Raw genomic sequence first — 21,001 nt, 5'->3', positions numbered from 1 at the left:
ATTACTTTGCGTTGTTTGATAGATAGGAAAAAAATAAAATTAAAATGGTAGTGAGTAGCGGTGGTGGTGGGAGGTAGGTGGCGGTCATGGCATTGGTGGGCGATGATGGTGGTTGGTGGTGGCGGGTGATGATGGGCGACGAGGGATAATGGTGGTTGGAGGTGGGTGGTGGTGGTGGGGTGTTGGGGATGGGTGGTGGCGGTAACGGTAGAGGTGGCAGGAGGTAGTGGCAGTGGCGGGCAGTGGTGACGATGGGCAGTGGGTGGCGGGTGGTGGTGGTGAGGGGCGAGGGCGATCGTTGATGGTGGCATGGGGGGTAGCGATGGTGGGCGGCTGACACTGATGGCGATGGTTAGTGGTGGTAACAACGACAATGGACGGAAATGGTGGTGGTTGGTGGCAACGGCGGTGGTGGTGGTGGTGGGAAGGTGGTGGAGGTGATGTATGGTGAAAGAAGAAATGGAATGAATAAAAAACATGGGGTATGGGTGGAATGAAATCGGGGTGTTTTAGAGAGAACGAAATGAACTACGTAATGGGTCATTTGATCAACAAAACATACTTTTCTCCATTCCCTCACAATGACTCATTCCATTCCGCCCTTCATTCCTGCATACCAAACGCTACTTATATTCATATTGTAAAGTGCGGATTCTTTTATAGTCAAACTATATTGGTTTCATTAAGCTAAACAAAATAAAAAAGAACATATAAAAGAAGCGACCTAGCCACCTAGATCATGACCCAAAAATTATCCAGTTCGCTCAATTCTGATCATGTCACTTGTCCAAATTTGGTTGGTACACAAGTTTAAATTTATCTTCTGTTTTTTTAACTACTTTTTTAACAGCTAATTTTTTTTCTATCTTTCACATGTTTCAAGTGAGATCTGTAGGTCCTTTAAATGGATCTCAAGACTTGACTCGGATCAATCCGTGTTGTTGGTTAGCGGAAATCACCAACGACACTCGAATCTCAGATCTTAGTTTGTTTGGTTTATTTACTTAAAGAGAGAAAAGGAGAGAAGTGGGTGAGAGAATTCTTTTTATTTCCAAGAGTTGTTTCTCTTGAGTTGTGAAAGAGTTGGTAAGGGTTATGGAGAAATGAGTAAAGTGCCCTTTATATAGGGTCCCCATTTCTCCAAATTTTACATAATAAACCTACAAAATAAACGTACCGAGTACCTACTACACCGACTAAAGCAAAATAAAACGACATATACAATCCTAAAAACAATATATAATATTGGCCCTACAATCTCCCTCTAAGATTGAGTATGTCGTGGAACATTCGTCAAGTTCTTTGCTTCGTATTTATTTCTTGAAACTTAGTACTTGTCTTGATCTAGGATCTTGAACCAGATTGGATCTTGAACAGTTCTTTATTTTCCAGTCTTATAGACTTGAACTTCAATCTTGTTTCTGGGAATGATCGGTAACAGCAAATTTTAGAAACATCAGATGCGGGAGGCTCGACATCTCATTTTCTTTAGTTGACTTTCTTGAGCTGGCTGGTTTCTTCCCTTGTCTTTGAATGCAATTAGTTCACTTTTTGCTTCAACCGCCAGCTTTCATGTTCTCATTTTCTTTTCGCTCCAGCATCTGCAACTCCAAGCAGATTTGATCTTGAATTACCTGTCCATGTATAGCTGCACAAAACTTAGAACGATAAGATTCGTTCACAGACCCTCTCGTTCATAGGCCCTCCTAATTTCAATCCCTCATAGGCCTCGAGGGGGTCTTCCTAATTTTAATCCCTCAACTTATAAATGATTTGTTTAAGTCCCAGATTTCCAACGAACTTTGCATGAACGACCTTGACAACAAAACACATGATTTTGAGTGAAACAAAGTTTAACAAAATATGTACGAACATAATAAAAATTTAAAATCTTTTTGGCATTTTCATATATTTTAATATTACGAAAATATATACATAATATTTTGAAGTTGAAACAAAAAATAAAACAAAAATAAGATAGGAGTAAAGATGAAATTAATATTATATATCAAAAATATTTACTTTAAAAGTTTACTAAATTATTTTTCTGAGAAAGATCACAACAGGGAATCACATTATCTGTTAACGTTTTAGATCACACTTCTATTTGGACATTATTATGCCAAGAACCCAAAGTCGATTGTAGATATAATTTGTCCACTTTAAACTTAACAAGTATTTTGATGTCAACATGATACGTTAAGGTACAATTAGGCTCAATGCTTGTGTGGTCCCCATTTAATCTGACAAATTACAGACTCCATCATACCTCGGGCTTAATTTGCTTTCACATGTCACCTCAACTTGACTTAAACCTTTCTTATTTGATCACAACAATCTTATTAACACACTTGACACTTTGACTTTGTGCACTTGAAACTTTGTACACTTAACTCGATCTAGAAAGATTAAAATAAAGCAGAAGTTCAGGCCATAACAATCAGGTCGGATAATACCATATTATCGCGCAGCGAAAGTCCAAGGCTTGAACAAAAGAAAGAAAATAAAACAAAGCAGAAGATTCAGGGCCTTAACAATCAGGTCGGATAATACCATATTATCGCACAGGAGAAAGTCCAAGGCTTGAATCAAAATAAATGAAGAAATAACGCAGAAGTTAAAATTCCTAGAGCTGACTCTTTTTCTGACTCTTTTTCTTGATTTTTCTTTTTCTTTTCTGACTCTTTTGTTTTTCTTTTTCTTGCATTTCTTGACGCTTTACTTGACTTTTCTTGACTCAATAAAAATTAAAAATGACACTGATTTTTCATAAGACAACTGTGATAAGGTAAAGAGAGGCTTGGGTATGACATGTTTAATTGCATTTCAGCCTTCATTAATATGATTTTAGTTGGAGTCGGCAACCGCTTCATAACGTGTAACCACTAGCATAGGCAGATATTTAAGTTTATATCACTATGACACTTACTCATTTGTCAAGCCTATCTACACATCAAGCAATGATCTTATTGGCTTTTGATCTACTCTTTTCATGTGCTACAATCGTTAGAGATAATTTCTTATCATTTTCCAATGGTCGGATCAATTTCTCAAAATTTTAAATATCCGAATCCCTCTAAGCAGGAGCTCCCTTTAAACGGGACAATTCCTTTTAGATTTTCTTAAAAGTAATATAAAATCTTTTTGGTAAATGAAATGATTTTTTTTTTTACTTTTCTTAAGATGAATTGAAAATCTTTTTGGTGAGTTAAACTTAACTCATTTTCTCCCTCTAAAATTGTGACATATTTGAAAATATTTACAATCTTATACATAAAAAGATAGATAGGTTGTTTTAATCAAAATTGATCATGCCGAACGATTCGACCAGATATTCAAATTGGGTATGATCGATGGCTTTAGTGAAAAGGTCAGCAAAGTTGTTGTCAGATGGACTATCTTAAGCAAGCATTATCACATTGTATGACAAAGTTGAAGAGATTCAAACCGAGATCCAACAGCTGATGCTGGATCCATCACTTGAGAGAAGTAGTTGGATGAGGTTAGTTGAGAAACGCTCGAAAGTTGTTGTTGAACCATTTAAACAAGGCTTCCCTTCCATGAAGTTTGTCCTCCCATGTCACTTATGAAAGACTCGAATCCGCTATCAAATGGTTTAACATCAAATAGCAAGAGTTTGTCTCCCATCATATGCCGGGTGCAATCACTATCTAAGTACCTAATACTATTGATAGTCCTCCTTGATTGACCATGCTTGCACTAAACGTTCAAATAGACATGGGTTCCCTGGATACTTTTGTCCCGGGAAGGTCAACCGTAAATCGATCAAACTTGATTTTATTTCCTGAAAACCATTTATTTCTTGGTGGAGCCTCACTTGATGAAGAACAGTCCTTAGGAATCCAAGCAAAAACTTGTTCCTTGGTTTTGGAAATTTTGGACTTTTCTTTTCTTGATTTTAAAACTGTTTTTGGTGAATCCTCAGACTTTACAGTCTTAGGATCCTTTTTGATTTTATCCTTTTTGGTTTTCCAAAAAGGTTTATTTTTGTGTTTTACTTTATTTACTTTGGATCTCACATCCATTTCACTAGTTTCACTATCAGCTTGATCAGTCCTTGAATCTGGGCTACTAAAAGCTCTTTTTGGGGACTGACTAAGCCGCCTTTGAATATCAAGTTGTTGCTTGAACCAGTGCTTGCAATGTCTTGCAAGGTGAGAAGAGTTACCACACACAAAACAACACTTTCTCCTAGGAGTGCCAAATAACTCATCTGAACTATAATGTGGTTGGTGTGGTGGGAAAGGTGATCCTTGGAAAGGAACATGATTATAAAACACATTTGAGTAATATGGATTAACAAAATTTTGTTGATAATGACCATAGTAGTTGTTGTCATAGAAGTTGCATGACTAAGGATCTCTTGATTGATTGGTTGTTTGAGAAAATGATCGTTTATTTGGTGGAACATATTTACAAGAAGTACTTGCCTTTTCATTTTCAAAAACTTTGCTTTTACATGAATTATCCTAAGTCTCACAACTTGATGATGAACAACTTGATATGTTCACCTCAACAGGCCTACTTTCGTTGACACATTTTTCAACAAAAGTTTCATCACAAACGGTTTCATAATCTGAGTCAGAAGAAGAACATTCATTTTCATTGCAAACATTTGTACAACTATCATCACTTGAATTTTCACAAAATACATAATTTGACCTTGACTTTAAACTTCCCAACATGGATTCACAAACTTTATTACAAACTGGATTGTTAATAGTTTTGGTTAGATCCACACATGATTCAAAACGTGGTTCTAACTTTCTTTTTAGCTTACAACCCAGGTTAACCGTCCCACATTCACCACCATTTACATCACCAGCTGCTACACAAGACACATTGATGTCAGATTTATCAGATGATGGGACTGGAGCAGCAATTTGAGAGGCAGCAGGAACAAAATTCACAGGCGTTTGGTATTCTACCAACTCCGTATTCCATTTCTTCCTCTGGAAAAGTATTATAGCTAAAGTGGGGCAAACTGGTGTAGTTATCATTGAATGGTGGTGGTACGGCAGTGTAATTGATGTGTGTCTAATAACCCTATAAATATGACCCTCACAACTAAGCTTTAATATTAAAACGAAAATCCTAAAACCACACACAACCGGCAAGTGTACCGATCGCAAGTAGTATAGACTTAGGAAGTTCGAGTATCGAACACGTGGACACGTTAGAACGCTAAAGATCACTAACCCTAGACAAGACCTACCTTAAAATAATATTATATTGATTTTTGATTTCTTTTAACGTAACTGAACTAACTGGATTAACTAACAAAACTTACCAAAAATAGAAAACTAAACGGAAAACTAACTGTGTTAACTTAGGATGGAGAAAATGTCTACCTAGGTCTGAATCAAATTGTAGGTCTAACAAGCTAATGGATTGAATGATATATAGACACCGGTTCCTAAAGATGACACGACTAAGGATCGCTCGGGTTCACTGGATTACCTCTCGGTCTCACACAACAAACCCTAACTACTCAAAATCGGCTAAAACGACCAAACCGGGAAACAATTGCTAACGTGTTATAATGAAGGATCACCTCTCGGTCTCACCAACACTCGACCCTAATGGTAATGAATACTACACAACCAAGGATAGAGGAACAATTCAACTTAAACCAAAATAGATCAACTAGTCGCTCAAACACCTAAACCTGACACGAAACGAACTCGCTCTCGCGCAATCCTTATTCTAGCATGCAAAGGCAATGAGACAACCCTAACTTCCTATCACCTCTCGGTCTCAAAGAAGGTGTTTAACCACTGTACTTAATCCAACTAATCATGCAACAAAACCCTACGGTGGTACCTACCGCAAACAAACCCTAAACACAAAGTCTATAATCAAACAATGCACCGATCAATCAATACAAAACTAATCAATCAACACACGGGGTTTATGCAATGAATCACTAAAATTTCCAGCCCTTAAACACAACCTATTTCATGTCTAAATCAAACTTTACAATAACAATTCAAGTCTATTAATCAAACAATCCATAAAACCTATCAAACACTAACAATTTTCATCATTCCTAGGTAGAACTAACAAGTTTAGCCGAGAATCATTTTTGGACAGCAGCAAACACTTAACAAAATCATTATTAAACTCATACCAATCATCTTAACAATTGTCCAATAATCAATCCTAATCATAAACAATTCAATCTCTCAAGTAATTGCAAAACAATTCAACAATTAAGCAAGAAACTAAATGTGTATGAACAATGAAAAAGATATAAGGATATTGGGTGTTTCCGGGCTGCTCTTTGCTGTAAAAATCAATGGTGAATGATCCCGAGGCTTGGTTCTTGTGTCTTCTTCCTACCCTAGCCGCCACAAGCTCTAAACCCTAGCACACAAAAGCTTTTTTCTTTCTTTTTTCTTGCTGGAAATTCCGATCAGCGGCTGTTGTGCTGCTGTTCTGCTGTTGTGCTGTTGTTGGCTGCTGTTGTGCTGCTGTTGATGGAAATTCCGATCAGCAGCTCTATAGGCTGATTAGGGTTTTATTTTTTTTATATAATATAATATGGTCTTGGGCCTCCATGATGCATACGGGTCGGGCCTTGAGCTTTGTCTTGAACTTGTATGCGTAAAAGGCTCGTAGAATGCTCGAAAAGTCCCGGTTTTCTTCTTTCTTTCACCCAAAAACTACAAGATTAATAAATGTATGTAAAACCTATCTAAAACGAGTTAAAACATATAAAATATAATATAATACGTAGATAAAATGTGCGGAAAATACGAGTGTTTTACAACACATCAGTAATCATACCCCAACCCCGCTTTAACTTTAGTACTTCTCTGGGCTCCAATAAGATCATTCAATTTCTCAGATGATGCTTCAAATCTTTCGACTTGTTTTTCCTTTTCTTTCTTATCAGAAACTTCGAGTTTTAATTTCTTAATTTCTTCTTTTAAATCATTAATTATGTCTTTATAATAAATGACATTATGCTTTTCTCGAAAAATTTCAAGTCAAAGATTAGCTACATCATCGTGATGAGTTTTAATCTTTTCAACGTAGATCTTGTCAGCTTTTACATATTCAGCATTTAACTGACGAAGTTTTGCATTTTCTTTCAAAACTTCGTCTTGATGATATCTATAGTATGTGACTTTGTTGATGCATGCTTGAGAACAAAGATTGTGATTTACCTCATCAGTTGGTGATGTGTCGGGAATGATAGGACATGCATGACTACTTTTATCGGCAGCACTTGTCCCAACTTTATTTTCTTCTGACTGATTGTTCATTTGGAGCTTATCTTCCATTATTTCAAAAGACTTGATGGTAGAAGCCAACTCTGAGAGTGTCATGGTATACAGATTTGTGGTTCTTTTGATGGTAACCACATTGATGCTCCATGTATAAGGCAGTGAATTCAACAGCTTCATGTTGATCTGAAACAAACCATTGATGATACCGACACTTTTTATCTTGGTGACGAGTGACTCAAATCTGTTGATGAGAGAGGAAACCGATTCTCCTTTAATATGTGTAAACATGTCGAATTCTCTTTTCAATATTTCCTTTCGGCTTTCTCCCATATCCAGATTTCCTCCAAGCTTAGGTTCGTAAGACATTTTTTTTTAAACTCGATTAGATTTTTTTTAAGGGAAAAAAATTTTAAATTTTTTTTTGCTACAGTACCGAGTTGCTACATTGCCGAGTCGCTACAGTGTTTCGCATGAGTTGCTACAGTACCGAGTCGCTACAGTGTTTTGCATGAGTTGCTATAGTGTTTCGCATGAGTTGCTACAGTGTTTCGCGTGAGTTGCTACAGTACCGATACGAAGCGATTGCTACAGCACCGTGCGAAGCGGTTGCTACAGTACCCCCCCCCCCCCCCCCCCCGTGCGAAAGCGATTGCTACAGTACCTCGGCGATGCGATTGCTACAGTACCTCGGAAGCGACTGCTACAGTCCCCGAAGCGATTTTTTTTTTGAGAATATAACACCTAAACTTCCAAAAAGTCAAAAAGACTTTAGTCTAAAAATCAATAAGTCGGCCTAGATCTGAGTTTTTAAGCTGAATCTGAGCTCAGACACAAAAACTTAAAACACTAAAAACTTAGATTTGGTGATTTTCGTGTATTTCCAAGGAGTAAGGGACTCCAAAAGAGGTGAGTAACAAGAAATCAACCTCAAATCTAACAAAAACTCTAATACCACTTGTAGGTCCTCTAAATGGATCTCAAGACTTGACTCGGATCAATCCGTGTTGTTGGTTAGCGAAAATCACCAACGACACTCGGATCTCATATCTTAGTTTGTAAATGTAAAAGAGAGAAAAAAGGAGAAATGAGAGAGAAACTTTATTTCCTTAAGTTGTGAAGAGTTAGAAAAGGTTATGGAGAAATGGGTAAAGTGCCCTTTATATAGGGTCCCCATTTCTCCAAACTTTACATAATAAACCTACAAAATAAATGTACTGAGTATGTACTACACCGACTAAAGCAAAATAAAACGACATATACAATGCTAAAAAGAATATATACTATTGGCCCTACAAGATCAGAACCCACAACCATTTAATTGTTAGGCATACACATTTGTCACGAGACCAAACTAGTGGTTGTTTTTCTTAACTACTTATTCCCCTAATAATTTAAGTAATGAATAACTTGTAACATTTAGGGCTGTTCAAAAAGCTAGTGGCTCGAAGCTCGCTCGGAGAAAGCTCGCTCAAAATCGGCTTGATTGTGTAATCGAGCCGAGCTCGACTCGATTCTAAACGAGCCGAGTTTGAGCTAGCCCTGACTCGACTCGAGCTCGCTTGATAGGCTCGACCTATTTTATTTTACTTTATTATTTTATAAATAGGGTAAATATAACATACAAATAGAAAAAATGTGCAAAGCGTACGAACTAGAACAAAATTGGAAGCGCTGGAATTTTTGTAAATAAAAATAAATGGAAATCATGTTTGTAGTGTAATTTAATTACTCTGTATAGTTTACAAATAGAGTAATTATAGTTTACAAATAAAGTAATTTTATTACTCTATTTGTAAACTATTTAGAGTAATTTTATTACTCTACTTGTTTCGACTAGAGTAATTATTTTATTAGTAGAGAAATTATTGAATCCGCTTCTTTTCTCAAATTGCCTGCTTCAAAAACACCCCCGTAACTACAAAATTGATTGGCAATTCGCACGTTTATAGTTTCAATATGTTATAAAAAGCTTCAAATCGACGAAATTGTAAACACATATCTTCTCTAATATCATCACAATAATCCGGCAAGACGTAGGGTGTAACACCGTGAAAATACCCCATCTAGTTTTGGGCCAAAAATGTCAAGATTAGAAGTTAAATGGCTAAAAATGTCAAATCCAGAATTAGAAGGACTGAAAATGAAATTCTGCACCTTCGCGTATCGCGAAAATGCAAAGAAGGAACATCTTCGCGTATCGCGAAGATGCTGGCACACATTTCAACATTATCCAGTGACGTGGTGACTCGTGGCAGCCTGGGGTTGACATGCAGAATTGCGGCGCCGACTTAAACAACTTCGCGTATCGCGAAGATGCACAAAAACGGGTATAAATAGGGCAGCCACGAGCTCAGTCGTTTTCATCCCATTTTCACACTTTTCTCACACACATAACCTAGGGAGTCATGCCAAGAGAGTTCTGGTGGTTCCAAGGCTGTTCTAGCAAAGAATTGGGTGTTGTTACACTGCCGAACGAGCTCTTAATCTTGAAAACGAAGTGCAAGTCGAAGTGCTGCTGATTTCTTAAGTTCTTAAGTCTCGTCGAGCCGATTAAGGTAGGAATAAGGTTAAGTTACTTTACTAGTTACTTTAAATACATAAGATATAGCTTAGTTAAGGGTATAGTCGTTAAACTGTAAATATTTTCCAAGTAATGTTTTATAAAGCAAAGACGTGGCTTCCACGTGAAGTAATGTTATCAAAACTATTATTTTGACGGGCATGTAGTAACTGGAAGGGGGTATCATTAGTAGACTCTTCTTGCCTAAGGAAAGCAATTCTTATAAATCCCAATCAACCACGGGACCCGTTTGCTTACCTGGAGAAGTTTGCCAACGTGATATCCTTTATTAGGCCAAAGTGTGTTATTCCAAACGTCATATGTAAATTTAAAGTATTTTCATAAAACGACTAAAACTATACTAAGGTTTGGTCAGACTTAAGAGTCTGCTGATCAGACCCCGAGTCTGCTGAACTGAATCAGACTTCAAGTCTGCTAATTAGACCTCGAGTCTGCTGAAACTGTAATAGACTTAAAGTCTGCTGAATAATACCAACTAGGTACTTATGCATACCTATTATGAATATAGGTTAATAGCATACTGAAGCCAAGGAGGTTGATATTTCCTACTGATAATATAAGGTGAACACGTTAACCTTTTACTGTCTGAACTGATTTTACTCTTGTAATAGACTGGTTGTTTGTTACAAAGAGTCTAATAAATGTTTGCATGAGATAAAATCTCTAAAATCGTTAATAAAAGGCAACGATAATAAAAGGCAACTCAGACCGAATACTGTAGGTTCCTGAACGGATCGTACACGGGATATCGCTAACAACGCAGGTGCGGAATCCCTGCGCAGGTAGTTACGAGTGTAGAGATAGAATCACACGAGCAATAAATCAACCACGTTATATTGATAACTGAACACGTGACTCACGGTCACTATTACAGAGAATAACACGTAACAATATGAAACACACTGAAACAAACCCTAAAACGACCAACCCCCAAACTGTTTCGTCTGAAACAGTTTATATACACGACAACTTCGCCATAGGCGAAGTTGTCAATAACTTCGCTGATTCAACAAGTTCGCCATAGCGAACTTGTTGACAACTTCGCGCATTACAAAACAAACATAAACAAAACATAATTACATTACAGACTCGATTACAAATGCTAGACTATGAACTACTGACACACATGTACCAACAGACTCCCCCTTGGCAGTAGCTTCATATCTTGATCTTTAAATCTTGAGTCTTGTAATCTTCACCTCTACGCGTGCGCCCCTTCTCTCACACATACCGACACTACCCTTTGATATTTCCTAGCTTGATCCTTCCAAGCAGGAATGTAGAAGATCTTCTTCTCGTTGAGCACTTTCAAATCAGCCTTCGATAGATTAACAAGATGCATCGGGTCGTACACCCGAAGTACTTCTTGTTCATCCTCATCTTCCATTACCGCCTCAGCTGTCTCACAATCCACGTACCACCATTTTAAATCTTTTAGGACGTTCTTGGGCATAACTTTCATCGGTACTTCTTTCAAATGACGGACTGGTTTATACTTCATTACCATCCAAGGTTTGCCGTCAGCCCTCATTCCACGATCTTTGTCTTCTATCAACTTTCCTTTTTGAGGCTTTAGCAGTTCAAACTTTTTGTCTTTAATGGCTTCTTTCCAGACGATCTTCCCAATGATTCTTGCCATATCATCATTACTTCTATTGATCAGCCCCAATCTCGCTAAATCTTTCACCTCACATTCTGGTAAGGAATTCAGAGATCTCAACAATCTCTTAAAGTACTGAATGCCGTCGTACCGTTTGATCACAAATAGTTTCAGCTCTTTGTCGTACAACCAGCATATGATTCCTTTCTTTGACTCTGCATAGCCCTTTATATTATAAGTCTTTCTGAACATCGTTGGCACTGCAGGCTTCTTGGTTTTAACAAACCACTGAGCACAGCCTTCTTTCCAGTTCGGCTGCTCCTCCCATACTGTATCTTCTATCACGCTCTCATCCCCCAATTCTGATCTCTCAACAGCTGGAATCTCATGTTCCACTGAATCATCCACAATCTCACCTTCTTCTAATACATCTTCCACATTAATCTGTTCTCCAATCCTCTCAATCTCATCCATAGGCAACACGTCATCATCATCCATCAACTCATCGTCCTCCTCCTCATCCAACTCCTTCAACGCAACAATAACGTCTTCAACATCAGCGTCGTCATCCACAACTACAACATCATCACCAGCTGCATTTGTAGACTCCCCCTCAGTTGTGGAAGCTCCAAGAGCCTGAGAGGTTCTTGGCAGCTCATCACCTGCACCTGAAGGTGCATTGGGATCATCGTCATGATCTTCTCGTCTTTTCGTTCTCAACTCATCGCCCCTACACGTCTTCTCCCCCTGAGATGCCAAGTAATCCTTGAAGGCATCTATTATTCGTCCATGTTCAACCAGGAGGGCAGCTTGTAGTCGATTGGATTCCACTAGGCGGTCAATAGTCTTTGACTGTTCAGCAACAATCCGCTCTAGCGAAAGAATCCTCTCGGTATCTGAAGTAGGCAATGGAGTTGGAGGAACATCAGCAGAAGTGACCGCAGGTGGTACACTTGGTAACCCTGGAGTTGGAGGAGCAGCCGATTGGCTCTGATACCAATTGTAGGTTCCTGAACGGATCGTACACGGGATATCGCTAACAACGCAGGTGCGGAATCCCTGCGCAGGTAGTTACGAGTGTAGAGATAGAATCACACGAGCAATAAATCAACCACGTTATATTGATAACTGAACACGTGACTCACGGTCACTATTACAGAGAATAACACGTAACAATATGAAACACACTGAAACAAACCCTAAAACGACCAACCCCCAAACTGTTTCGTCTGAAACAGTTTATATACACGACAACTTCGCCATAGGCGAAGTTGTCAATAACTTCGCTGATTCAACAAGTTCGCCATAGCGAACTTGTTGACAACTTCGCGCATTACAAAACAAACATAAACAAAACATAATTACATTACAGACTCGATTACAAATGCTAGACTATGAACTACTGACACACATGTACCAACAGACTCCCCCTTGGCAGTAGCTTCATATCTTGATCTTTAAATCTTGAGTCTTGTAATCTTCACCTCTACGCGTGCGCCCCTTCTCTCACACATACCGACACTACCCTTTGATATTTCCTAGCTTGATCCTTCCAAGCAGGAATGTAGAAGATCTTCTTCTCGTTGAGCACTTTCAAATCAGCCTTCGATAGATTAACAAGATGCATCGGGTCGTACACCCGAAGTACTTCTTGTTCATCCTCATCTTCCATTACCGCCTCAGCTGTCTCACAATCCACGTACCACCATTTTAAATCTTTTAGGACGTTCTTGGGCATAACTTTCATCGGTACTTCTTTCAAATGACGGACTGGTTTATACTTCATTACCATCCAAGGTTTGCCGTCAGCCCTCATTCCACGATCTTTGTCTTCTATCAACTTTCCTTTTTGAGGCTTTAGCAGTTCAAACTTTTTGTCTTTAATGGCTTCTTTCCAGACGATCTTCCCAATGATTCTTGCCATATCATCATTACTTCTATTGATCAGCCCCAATCTCGCTAAATCTTTCACCTCACATTCTGGTAAGGAATTCAGAGATCTCAACAATCTCTTAAAGTACTGAATGCCGTCGTACCGTTTGATCACAAATAGTTTCAGCTCTTTGTCGTACAACCAGCATATGATTCCTTTCTTTGACTCTGCATAGCCCTTTATATTATAAGTCTTTCTGAACATCGTTGGCACTGCAGGCTTCTTGGTTTTAACAAACCACTGAGCACAGCCTTCTTTCCAGTTCGGCTGCTCCTCCCATACTGTATCTTCTATCACGCTCTCATCCCCCAATTCTGATCTCTCAACAGCTGGAATCTCATGTTCCACTGAATCATCCACAATCTCACCTTCTTCTAATACATCTTCCACATTAATCTGTTCTCCAATCCTCTCAATCTCATCCATAGGCAACACGTCATCATCATCCATCAACTCATCGTCCTCCTCCTCATCCAACTCCTTCAACGCAACAATAACGTCTTCAACATCAGCGTCGTCATCCACAACTACAACATCATCACCAGCTGCATTTGTAGACTCCCCCTCAGTTGTGGAAGCTCCAAGAGCCTGAGAGGTTCTTGGCAGCTCATCACCTGCACCTGAAGGTGCATTGGGATCATCGTCATGATCTTCTCGTCTTTTCGTTCTCAACTCATCGCCCCTACACGTCTTCTCCCCCTGAGATGCCAAGTAATCCTTGAAGGCATCTATTATTCGTCCATGTTCAACCAGGAGGGCAGCTTGTAGTCGATTGGATTCCACTAGGCGGTCAATAGTCTTTGACTGTTCAGCAACAATCCGCTCTAGCGAAAGAATCCTCTCGGTATCTGAAGTAGGCAATGGAGTTGGAGGAACATCAGCAGAAGTGACCGCAGGTGGTACACTTGGTAACCCTGGAGTTGGAGGAGCAGCCGATTGGCTCTGATACCAATTGTAGGTTCCTGAACGGATCGTACACGGGATATCGCTAACAACGCAGGTGCGGAATCCCTGCGCAGGTAGTTACGAGTGTAGAGATAGAATCACACGAGCAATAAATCAACCACGTTATATTGATAACTGAACACGTGACTCACGGTCACTATTACAGAGAATAACACGTAACAATATGAAACACACTGAAACAAACCCTAAAACGACCAACCCCCAAACTGTTTCGTCTGAAACAGTTTATATACACGACAACTTCGCCATAGGCGAAGTTGTCAATAACTTCGCTGATTCAACAAGTTCGCCATAGCGAACTTGTTGACAACTTCGCGCATTACAAAACAAACATAAACAAAACATAATTACATTACAGACTCGATTACAAATGCTAGACTATGAACTACTGACACACATGTACCAACAAATACATATATGTCTGGATCCAAACATAGCTGATAATTGGCATACAAAACCAAGTCAGTCATAACCGGTTCTCCAACAGGGTTACAAAGCCTAGGGGAAGGTTGTCTCCGAACAGGGGCTATGTACTCGAGGAACCTTTGAATTGTGTGTGTAGGGCAGTGGTACAAATCCCGGGAATGGACAAGCATTCCTGCTGAGTTTGTGAAACAGAAAACTATGTTTGTATTTAACGACGGTTATAAGTGTTTTATCGAGTCAACGTTTCACCAGCATATAGCTGACGTGTTTTTCCCACCCTTGCAGGTAATTAGATAACAATAGATGGTATACAAGGATTGGAGTCATAGAAGATCGCCCGAGATGGCTCGTTTTTGAATATTATAAATCCTTATATTATTAATATCATTGTTTTTTAAAACTGAAACTTGGGTGTTTAATTCCGGAGTAATTTTGATCATGTAAATTAAGATTTTAATATTTAAAGACTTCCGCTAAAATGAACCCGCTACTCTGATATATTTTCAAAACAGGTACCAACTGTTGGTCACACTCCTAGGCCCTAGATCAGGGTGTGACAGGTTGGTATCAGAGCCATCTGTTTCAGTGAATTAGGTATTAAAATTAGTACCTAAGCTTTAACCATTTATCTGATAAGTAGGGATAAGTTATGATTGGTAGTCTGTCTATCCCTAAATTATTATATATGCAGATGTCTTACACTAACTACTACGGACAAAAACGTCGGGTCGCAAGGCGATCTAATCATGCCCCCGATGTTGAACCGTCTGACCGAGTTAGTACAAATTTTGGTCCTAGGTGGCCAACTATTTCGGAAATTCCGACTGAACCAATGTATGTAAACCCGGCTGATCTGAACCCGATGAATCCAAACCAGCTACACCCTGTTGATCAAATCGTTCTTTACTTGGCTTACGAAAGCCAACCAATTTATGCTCCGGGAAGTCCAGAAATGCCAATCGAAATATCCAGTGACATTTCCGAAAGTGTTCCAATGACCGGTAACCTGAACTATTATCCATATGATCTGGAAGTTCAAAGTAGAGTCAAACAAGAAACAAGTACTGAATCTTTGAGTTGGATGAACTGTCATTCCAACCAGAGTTTATGGCATTTTGGATCACCCCCACCAGGTGCTCAAACTTTAGCTGAACCAAGTCGAAGATCGGTTTATTATTCTGATAATCCTAATTTTCCACCGTATCACGGACCTGTACCAACCATAGCTGAACAAGCAAACGAGATACGGGAAGAAGCCCACTTAATTGAAGAATTTTATATAACCAACCTTCCTGATGAGGAAATGCAGACCTATATAGCAAATCCTTACCTGTATCCGAGAGAAAACGCTTATCTTTTTCCTTCGGCATCCGCACCGGTAGGGTATCCCAACCCACCCAACTCGATGATGGATGAATTAAGAAACGAAAGGATCAAGAAGAAAAAGATGGGCGATAAGATCATAAAAAAATGTGATTAGATGAAGAAGTTGGTTAAGAAATGGGCTAAGGATTAGGATTGTATAACTGATGTTGTTGTATTTCTATCTTTTTGTAATACTATGAATAATAGTTGCGTGTTGTGTTTTTAAATTTGTATATTCATATGATTACAGAATGTCTGAACAACGAGAAACCCGAGTCAGTCAAGGGAGTCAAGCTGACAATGCGAAGACCCCTGAAAATAATAATTCACTTCCTGAAGAATATATTAGAGGTATACGTGATATGATAAAAGAAACGGTTTCCCCACTAATCAAGAAAGCTGTAACTCCTCTAATAAAGATGGTGCAAGATCACACGGTTAATTCTAAAAGTTTAGCCAAGTCAAAATCGGTAAAACAAACGCAACCAAGCCATAGCGTATCAGTGCATTCAAAAAGAAATGAAACTGAAAAGACAAAAGAAAAGAAACAAGAAGGTTGTGAAAGTTCCACTGCTGAACACATTTCGAGCAAAACAAAAAGAGCAAAAGTTAGCACGGGATGTACCTTCAAAGATTTTCAAGTATACAAACCAAAGGAGTTCTATGGGGATAAAGGGGCAATAACAACGCTCCGTTGGATTGAGGAAATGGAATCTATTGTGATTATAAGTATATGCACTGAGGAGGAAAGCATCCAGTACTCTTCTCAAATGTTTAAAGGAGAGGCACTGGAATGGTGGAACACGCTGATTGAACTCAAGGGAAGGAGTAACATGTACAATTTGGAATGGAAAACTTTCAAGTAACTGGTCAAACAAAGGTTCTGCCCGATACATGAAGTTGATAAGATTCAGACCAATGGAATCATAAGGTCATCAGCACTAATCTCAAGGAATACAACATGAAGGTCCTTGAATAATGTAGACTTGTACTGCATCTGGTTACACCGGAGTACAACAAAGTAACCAGATACATTTATGGGTTGCCAAAAGAAATTCGTGATCATGTAAGATCACACATGCCTGCTAGTATTGAATCTGCAATTGAATTAGCAGGATATCTGATGGAAAGTATGATTCGAAATAAGGATGAAGAGAAAAAGATGGTGGTAGAAAGGAGGAGAGAGAATGACGGTAGACAGAAGTTTGGAAAAGGTAGAGAAGGGTCAAGTGTGTTTAATCGACCGTTGTGTAAGAATTGTGGTAAAAAGCATGATGGTAGATGTTTGAAACCCACCCCCAAAGTTGATGTTCGCAAGTTTGATCCATATTCAACTTGCAACTTTTGTAAACGACCGGGACACAAAGAGGAGGATTGTAGGAAGAATTTAATCGTTTGTTTTGATTGTGGTGAGAAAGGGCACTTTAGTGCGGAATGCACTAAGAAGAAACCGACAGTTGGAGGCGCCAGTGGTAATGGTACCAGGAATGAAGCCAAGAGGGGAAATGCTCGTGCATTCATGCTTAACACTCAAAAGGCGGGAGAATTACCAGATGTGATTACTGGTACGTTTCTTATCAATAACGTTTATGCTAGAGTATTGTTTGATTCAGGCGTAAATCAAAGTTTTATAGATTATAAATTCTGTGATTTACTAAATGAACCTCTAGCTAAATTAAGTAAGCAATATGAAGTAGAAACGGCTAATGGGTCATTAACCAAAATATCTGAGGTATTAAATAGTTATATTACCTTAGCCGAATATGAAATGCCAGTGCAATTGTTACCAATGGAGTTAGCTGGATTTGATGTTATTTTAGGGATGGACTGGTTAGCCGCCAACCAAGCCCAAATACTATGTAACGAAAAGGCTATTGAAATTCTAACTCCAAATAAGAAAATGATTCGTATAGCTGGTGATAAAGATTCTGGTAAAATAGGAATCATTTCAAAAATAAAGGCTAGTTATTGTTTGGGAAAAGGTTGCTTAGCATTCATGGATTATGTAACCAAGGTGCCCGAGCCTAAGAAACTAGAAGAGGTCCTAATTGTAGCCGAATTCAAGGATGTATTTCCTAACGAGTTGCCTGGAATTCCGCTCGATCGAGAAGTTGAGTTTAGAATCGACCTAGTTCCGGGAACAACTCCAATTGCTAAATCACCTTACCGATTAGCACCAACTGAAATGAAAGAGTTGAAGAAGCAATTAGATGAGTTATTGGAAAAGGGATTTATACGACCGAGTTCTTCACCCTGGGAGCTCCAATATTGTTTGTTAAGAAGAAAGACGGATTAATAAGGATGTGTATTGATTATCGAGAATTGAATAAAGTTACAATCAAAAATCGATATCCGCTTCCGAGGATAGATGATCTTTTCGATCAATTACAAGGTGCAAGTTGTTTTTCCAAAATTGATCTAAGATCCGGGTATCATCAATTGAAAGTTCAAGAAGAAGACATATCCAAGATAGCATTCAGAACCCGATACGGACATTATGAGTTCACTGCTCTGCCTACTCACTAATGCTCCGGCAGCTTTTATGGATATGATGAACCGAATCTGCAAGCCTTATTTAGATATGTTTGTTATTGTTTTCATTGATGACATTCTTATCTATTCCAGAACAAAGGAGGATCATCATACCCATCTAAGGATCATACTAGAAACATTAAGAAAGGAAAAGTTGTATGCTAAATTCTCTAAATGTTAGTTCTGGCTGTCTGAAGTCCAATTTCTTGGGCATATTGTTAATGAGAAGGGTATTCAAGTTGATCAAGCGAAGATTGAAGCTATTACCAAATGGGAGAAACCCAAAACACCGACTCAAGTAAGAAGTTTTCTGGGGTTAGCTAGCTATTATCGGAGATTTATACAAAATTTCTCACGAATAGCGGTTCCATTGACATCATTGACCCGCAAATCTGTTAAATTTGAATGGGGACCGAAGCAAGAAGAGGCATTTGAAACTCTTAAACAGAAACTAACTAATGCACCTGTCTTAGCCTTGCCTGAAGGACAAGATGACTTCATTGTATATTGTGATGCTTCACATACAAGAATGGGATGTGTTCTTATGCAAGGGAAGAAGGTAATTGCTTATGCTTCACGACAATTAAAAGTTTATGAAAAGAATTACACTACACATGATCTTGAACTTGGATCTATAATTTTTGCGTTAAAGTTATGGCGACACTATTTATATGGTGTAAAATTTATCGTCTACACTGATCACAAAAGTCTGAAGCACATATTTGATCAGAAAGAATTGAACATGAGACAGAGGCGATGGATGGAGACATTGAATGATTATGATTGTGAGATAGTTTACCATGAAGGTAAAGCTAATGTGGTAGCTGATGCTTTAAGTAGAAAAGAGCACGAAAAGCCAAAAAGAGTACGAGCTTTGAGGTTAGAACTCAAAATTGATCTATTAACTGAAATCAAGGAAGCTCAGAAGTTGGCGCTAGAAGAAAATAACATAAAGGTTGAAAAAGAAAATGGAACAATAGATCAATTAGTTAAGGGTGACGACGATATACTCAGATTAGGGAAAAGAATCTGGATACCAATGGTAGGAAACTTGCGGGAGAAGATATTGGAAGAAGCTCACAAATCTAAGTATATGATGCATCCGGGAAGTGATAAGATGTATCATAATCTCAAGGATGATTATTGGTGGATCGGAATGAAAAGAGAAATCGCCCTGTATGTAGCAAAATGTTTAACATGTTCAAAGGTTAAAGCCGATCATCAAAAGCCTCTGGGATTGTTAACATAACCCGAGATTCCGATATGGAAATGGGATATGATTACCATGGATTTTTGTAAGACCCCGAATCCTGGGAATCCTACAGTTGGTAATCACATCCACAATTTCACAAAAATTTAAAACCAAACAATTCTTTGTATTTAAAACAAGTTCAGAGTAAATAACAACGGAAAAAGTTTAAGTATTAAAAGTCCCAAACACGGGTACAAGTGTCCAAAATCGAATGTAAATAAAATATCCATTTTATTTGAAATCCTTGACCAGAAATGCCTTCAAATTATTTTAATGAGTAAAATCGGGTAAAACTGTAATTGAGTGTGTATGCCAGCCCAAAACGTAAAAAGAGTTAAAAAGAGGCATCATGAACTCACCTGAAACAAGCCACACAAACACCAAAGAGTTTGAGAACTTCAAAGCCAATCCACAGTTTACAAGCCCATCGGATTGCACACAAAGATTACTAACTAAACGTACCGACTCGTTTATCCTATGAGACGTTATAACATGATTTGATTGACCTAAATCCTTGACATTACCACATTAAATTACATCGGCCCCCGAGGCTATGTATTTACCAAAACCACCATTAGTTAATCCCGGGGACAAAGGGTTCCCAATTTACCCCCGAAAGTTGTTGACTTTATCGAATACGCGCGTTAACGGGTTGTTTAAGCACTTAGATACCGACTCAGCCCCGTTTGAACCAAATTTAGTAAAATCACAGCCAACAAGTTCACATGACACTACACAAGTTGAATGGGTCAGTAATTCGCAAGCCCGATGCACAAATTACCAATAAACGCGAATTTGCGCCGTACCGACCCGTTCAAGTAACCGACAACCAATTCACGCAAAATACTCAAAAAATCAGTTTTTCACAGCCAACATATCATGCCGAGTCTACAACATTCGAATTGGTTGTCAATTCCCTCAAACAACGCGTTAAACACAACAACTCACAAACTAGTCAACCGAATCCTAGTTTTCAAACTATTAACAATTGGCCGACCTAACCAATTCCAATGACCATGAAATTTTAGTATGTTATATAAGACATACCTAGGAAGATTGTGGTGCAAAAACCTTAGCCGAAACAGCCCCG

General features: G+C 38.6%; 1 protein-coding gene across 1 annotated transcript; it reads left to right on the top strand.

Annotated features, from left to right (window-relative positions):
- Nucleotides 1-17,205: 17,205 nt before the first annotated feature.
- Nucleotides 17,206-19,748, top strand: LOC143555832 (uncharacterized). The gene is made up of 4 exons (XM_077045313.1): nt 17,206-17,692; nt 17,798-18,397; nt 18,857-19,218; nt 19,674-19,748. The coding sequence occupies exons 1-4, from the start codon at nt 17,206-17,208 to the stop codon at nt 19,746-19,748; spliced, it is 1,524 nt and encodes a 507-aa protein (XP_076901428.1).
- The last annotated feature ends 1,253 nt before the right edge of the window (nt 19,749-21,001 follow it).

The sequence above is a fragment of the Bidens hawaiensis genome, unplaced genomic scaffold (genome assembly GCF_021521415.1).
Source record: "Bidens hawaiensis isolate Kalapana, Puna unplaced genomic scaffold, B.hawaiensis_p1.1 tig00018320_1, whole genome shotgun sequence".
In the NCBI taxonomy this organism is placed as follows: Eukaryota; Viridiplantae; Streptophyta; class Magnoliopsida; order Asterales; family Asteraceae; genus Bidens; species Bidens hawaiensis.
Note: the sequence above shows the minus strand (reverse complement) of the source record. Positions and strands in the feature narration are given on the sequence as shown.

What these genes read in the sequence shown, in the direction of transcription:
- LOC143555832 (XM_077045313.1), top strand. Translation starts at nt 17,206, where the DNA reads ATGCCTGCTAGTATTGAATCTGCAATTGAATTAGCAGGATATCTGATG. An exon ending in ACCCTGGGAGCTCCAATATT is followed by an intron (nt 18,398 to 18,856) that starts GTTTGTTAAGAA and finishes GGCTGTCTGAAG; the next exon opens with TCCAATTTCTTGGGCATATT. An exon ending in TTCTTATGCAAGGGAAGAAG is followed by an intron (nt 19,219 to 19,673) that starts GTAATTGCTTAT and finishes CGATATACTCAG; the next exon opens with ATTAGGGAAAAGAATCTGGA.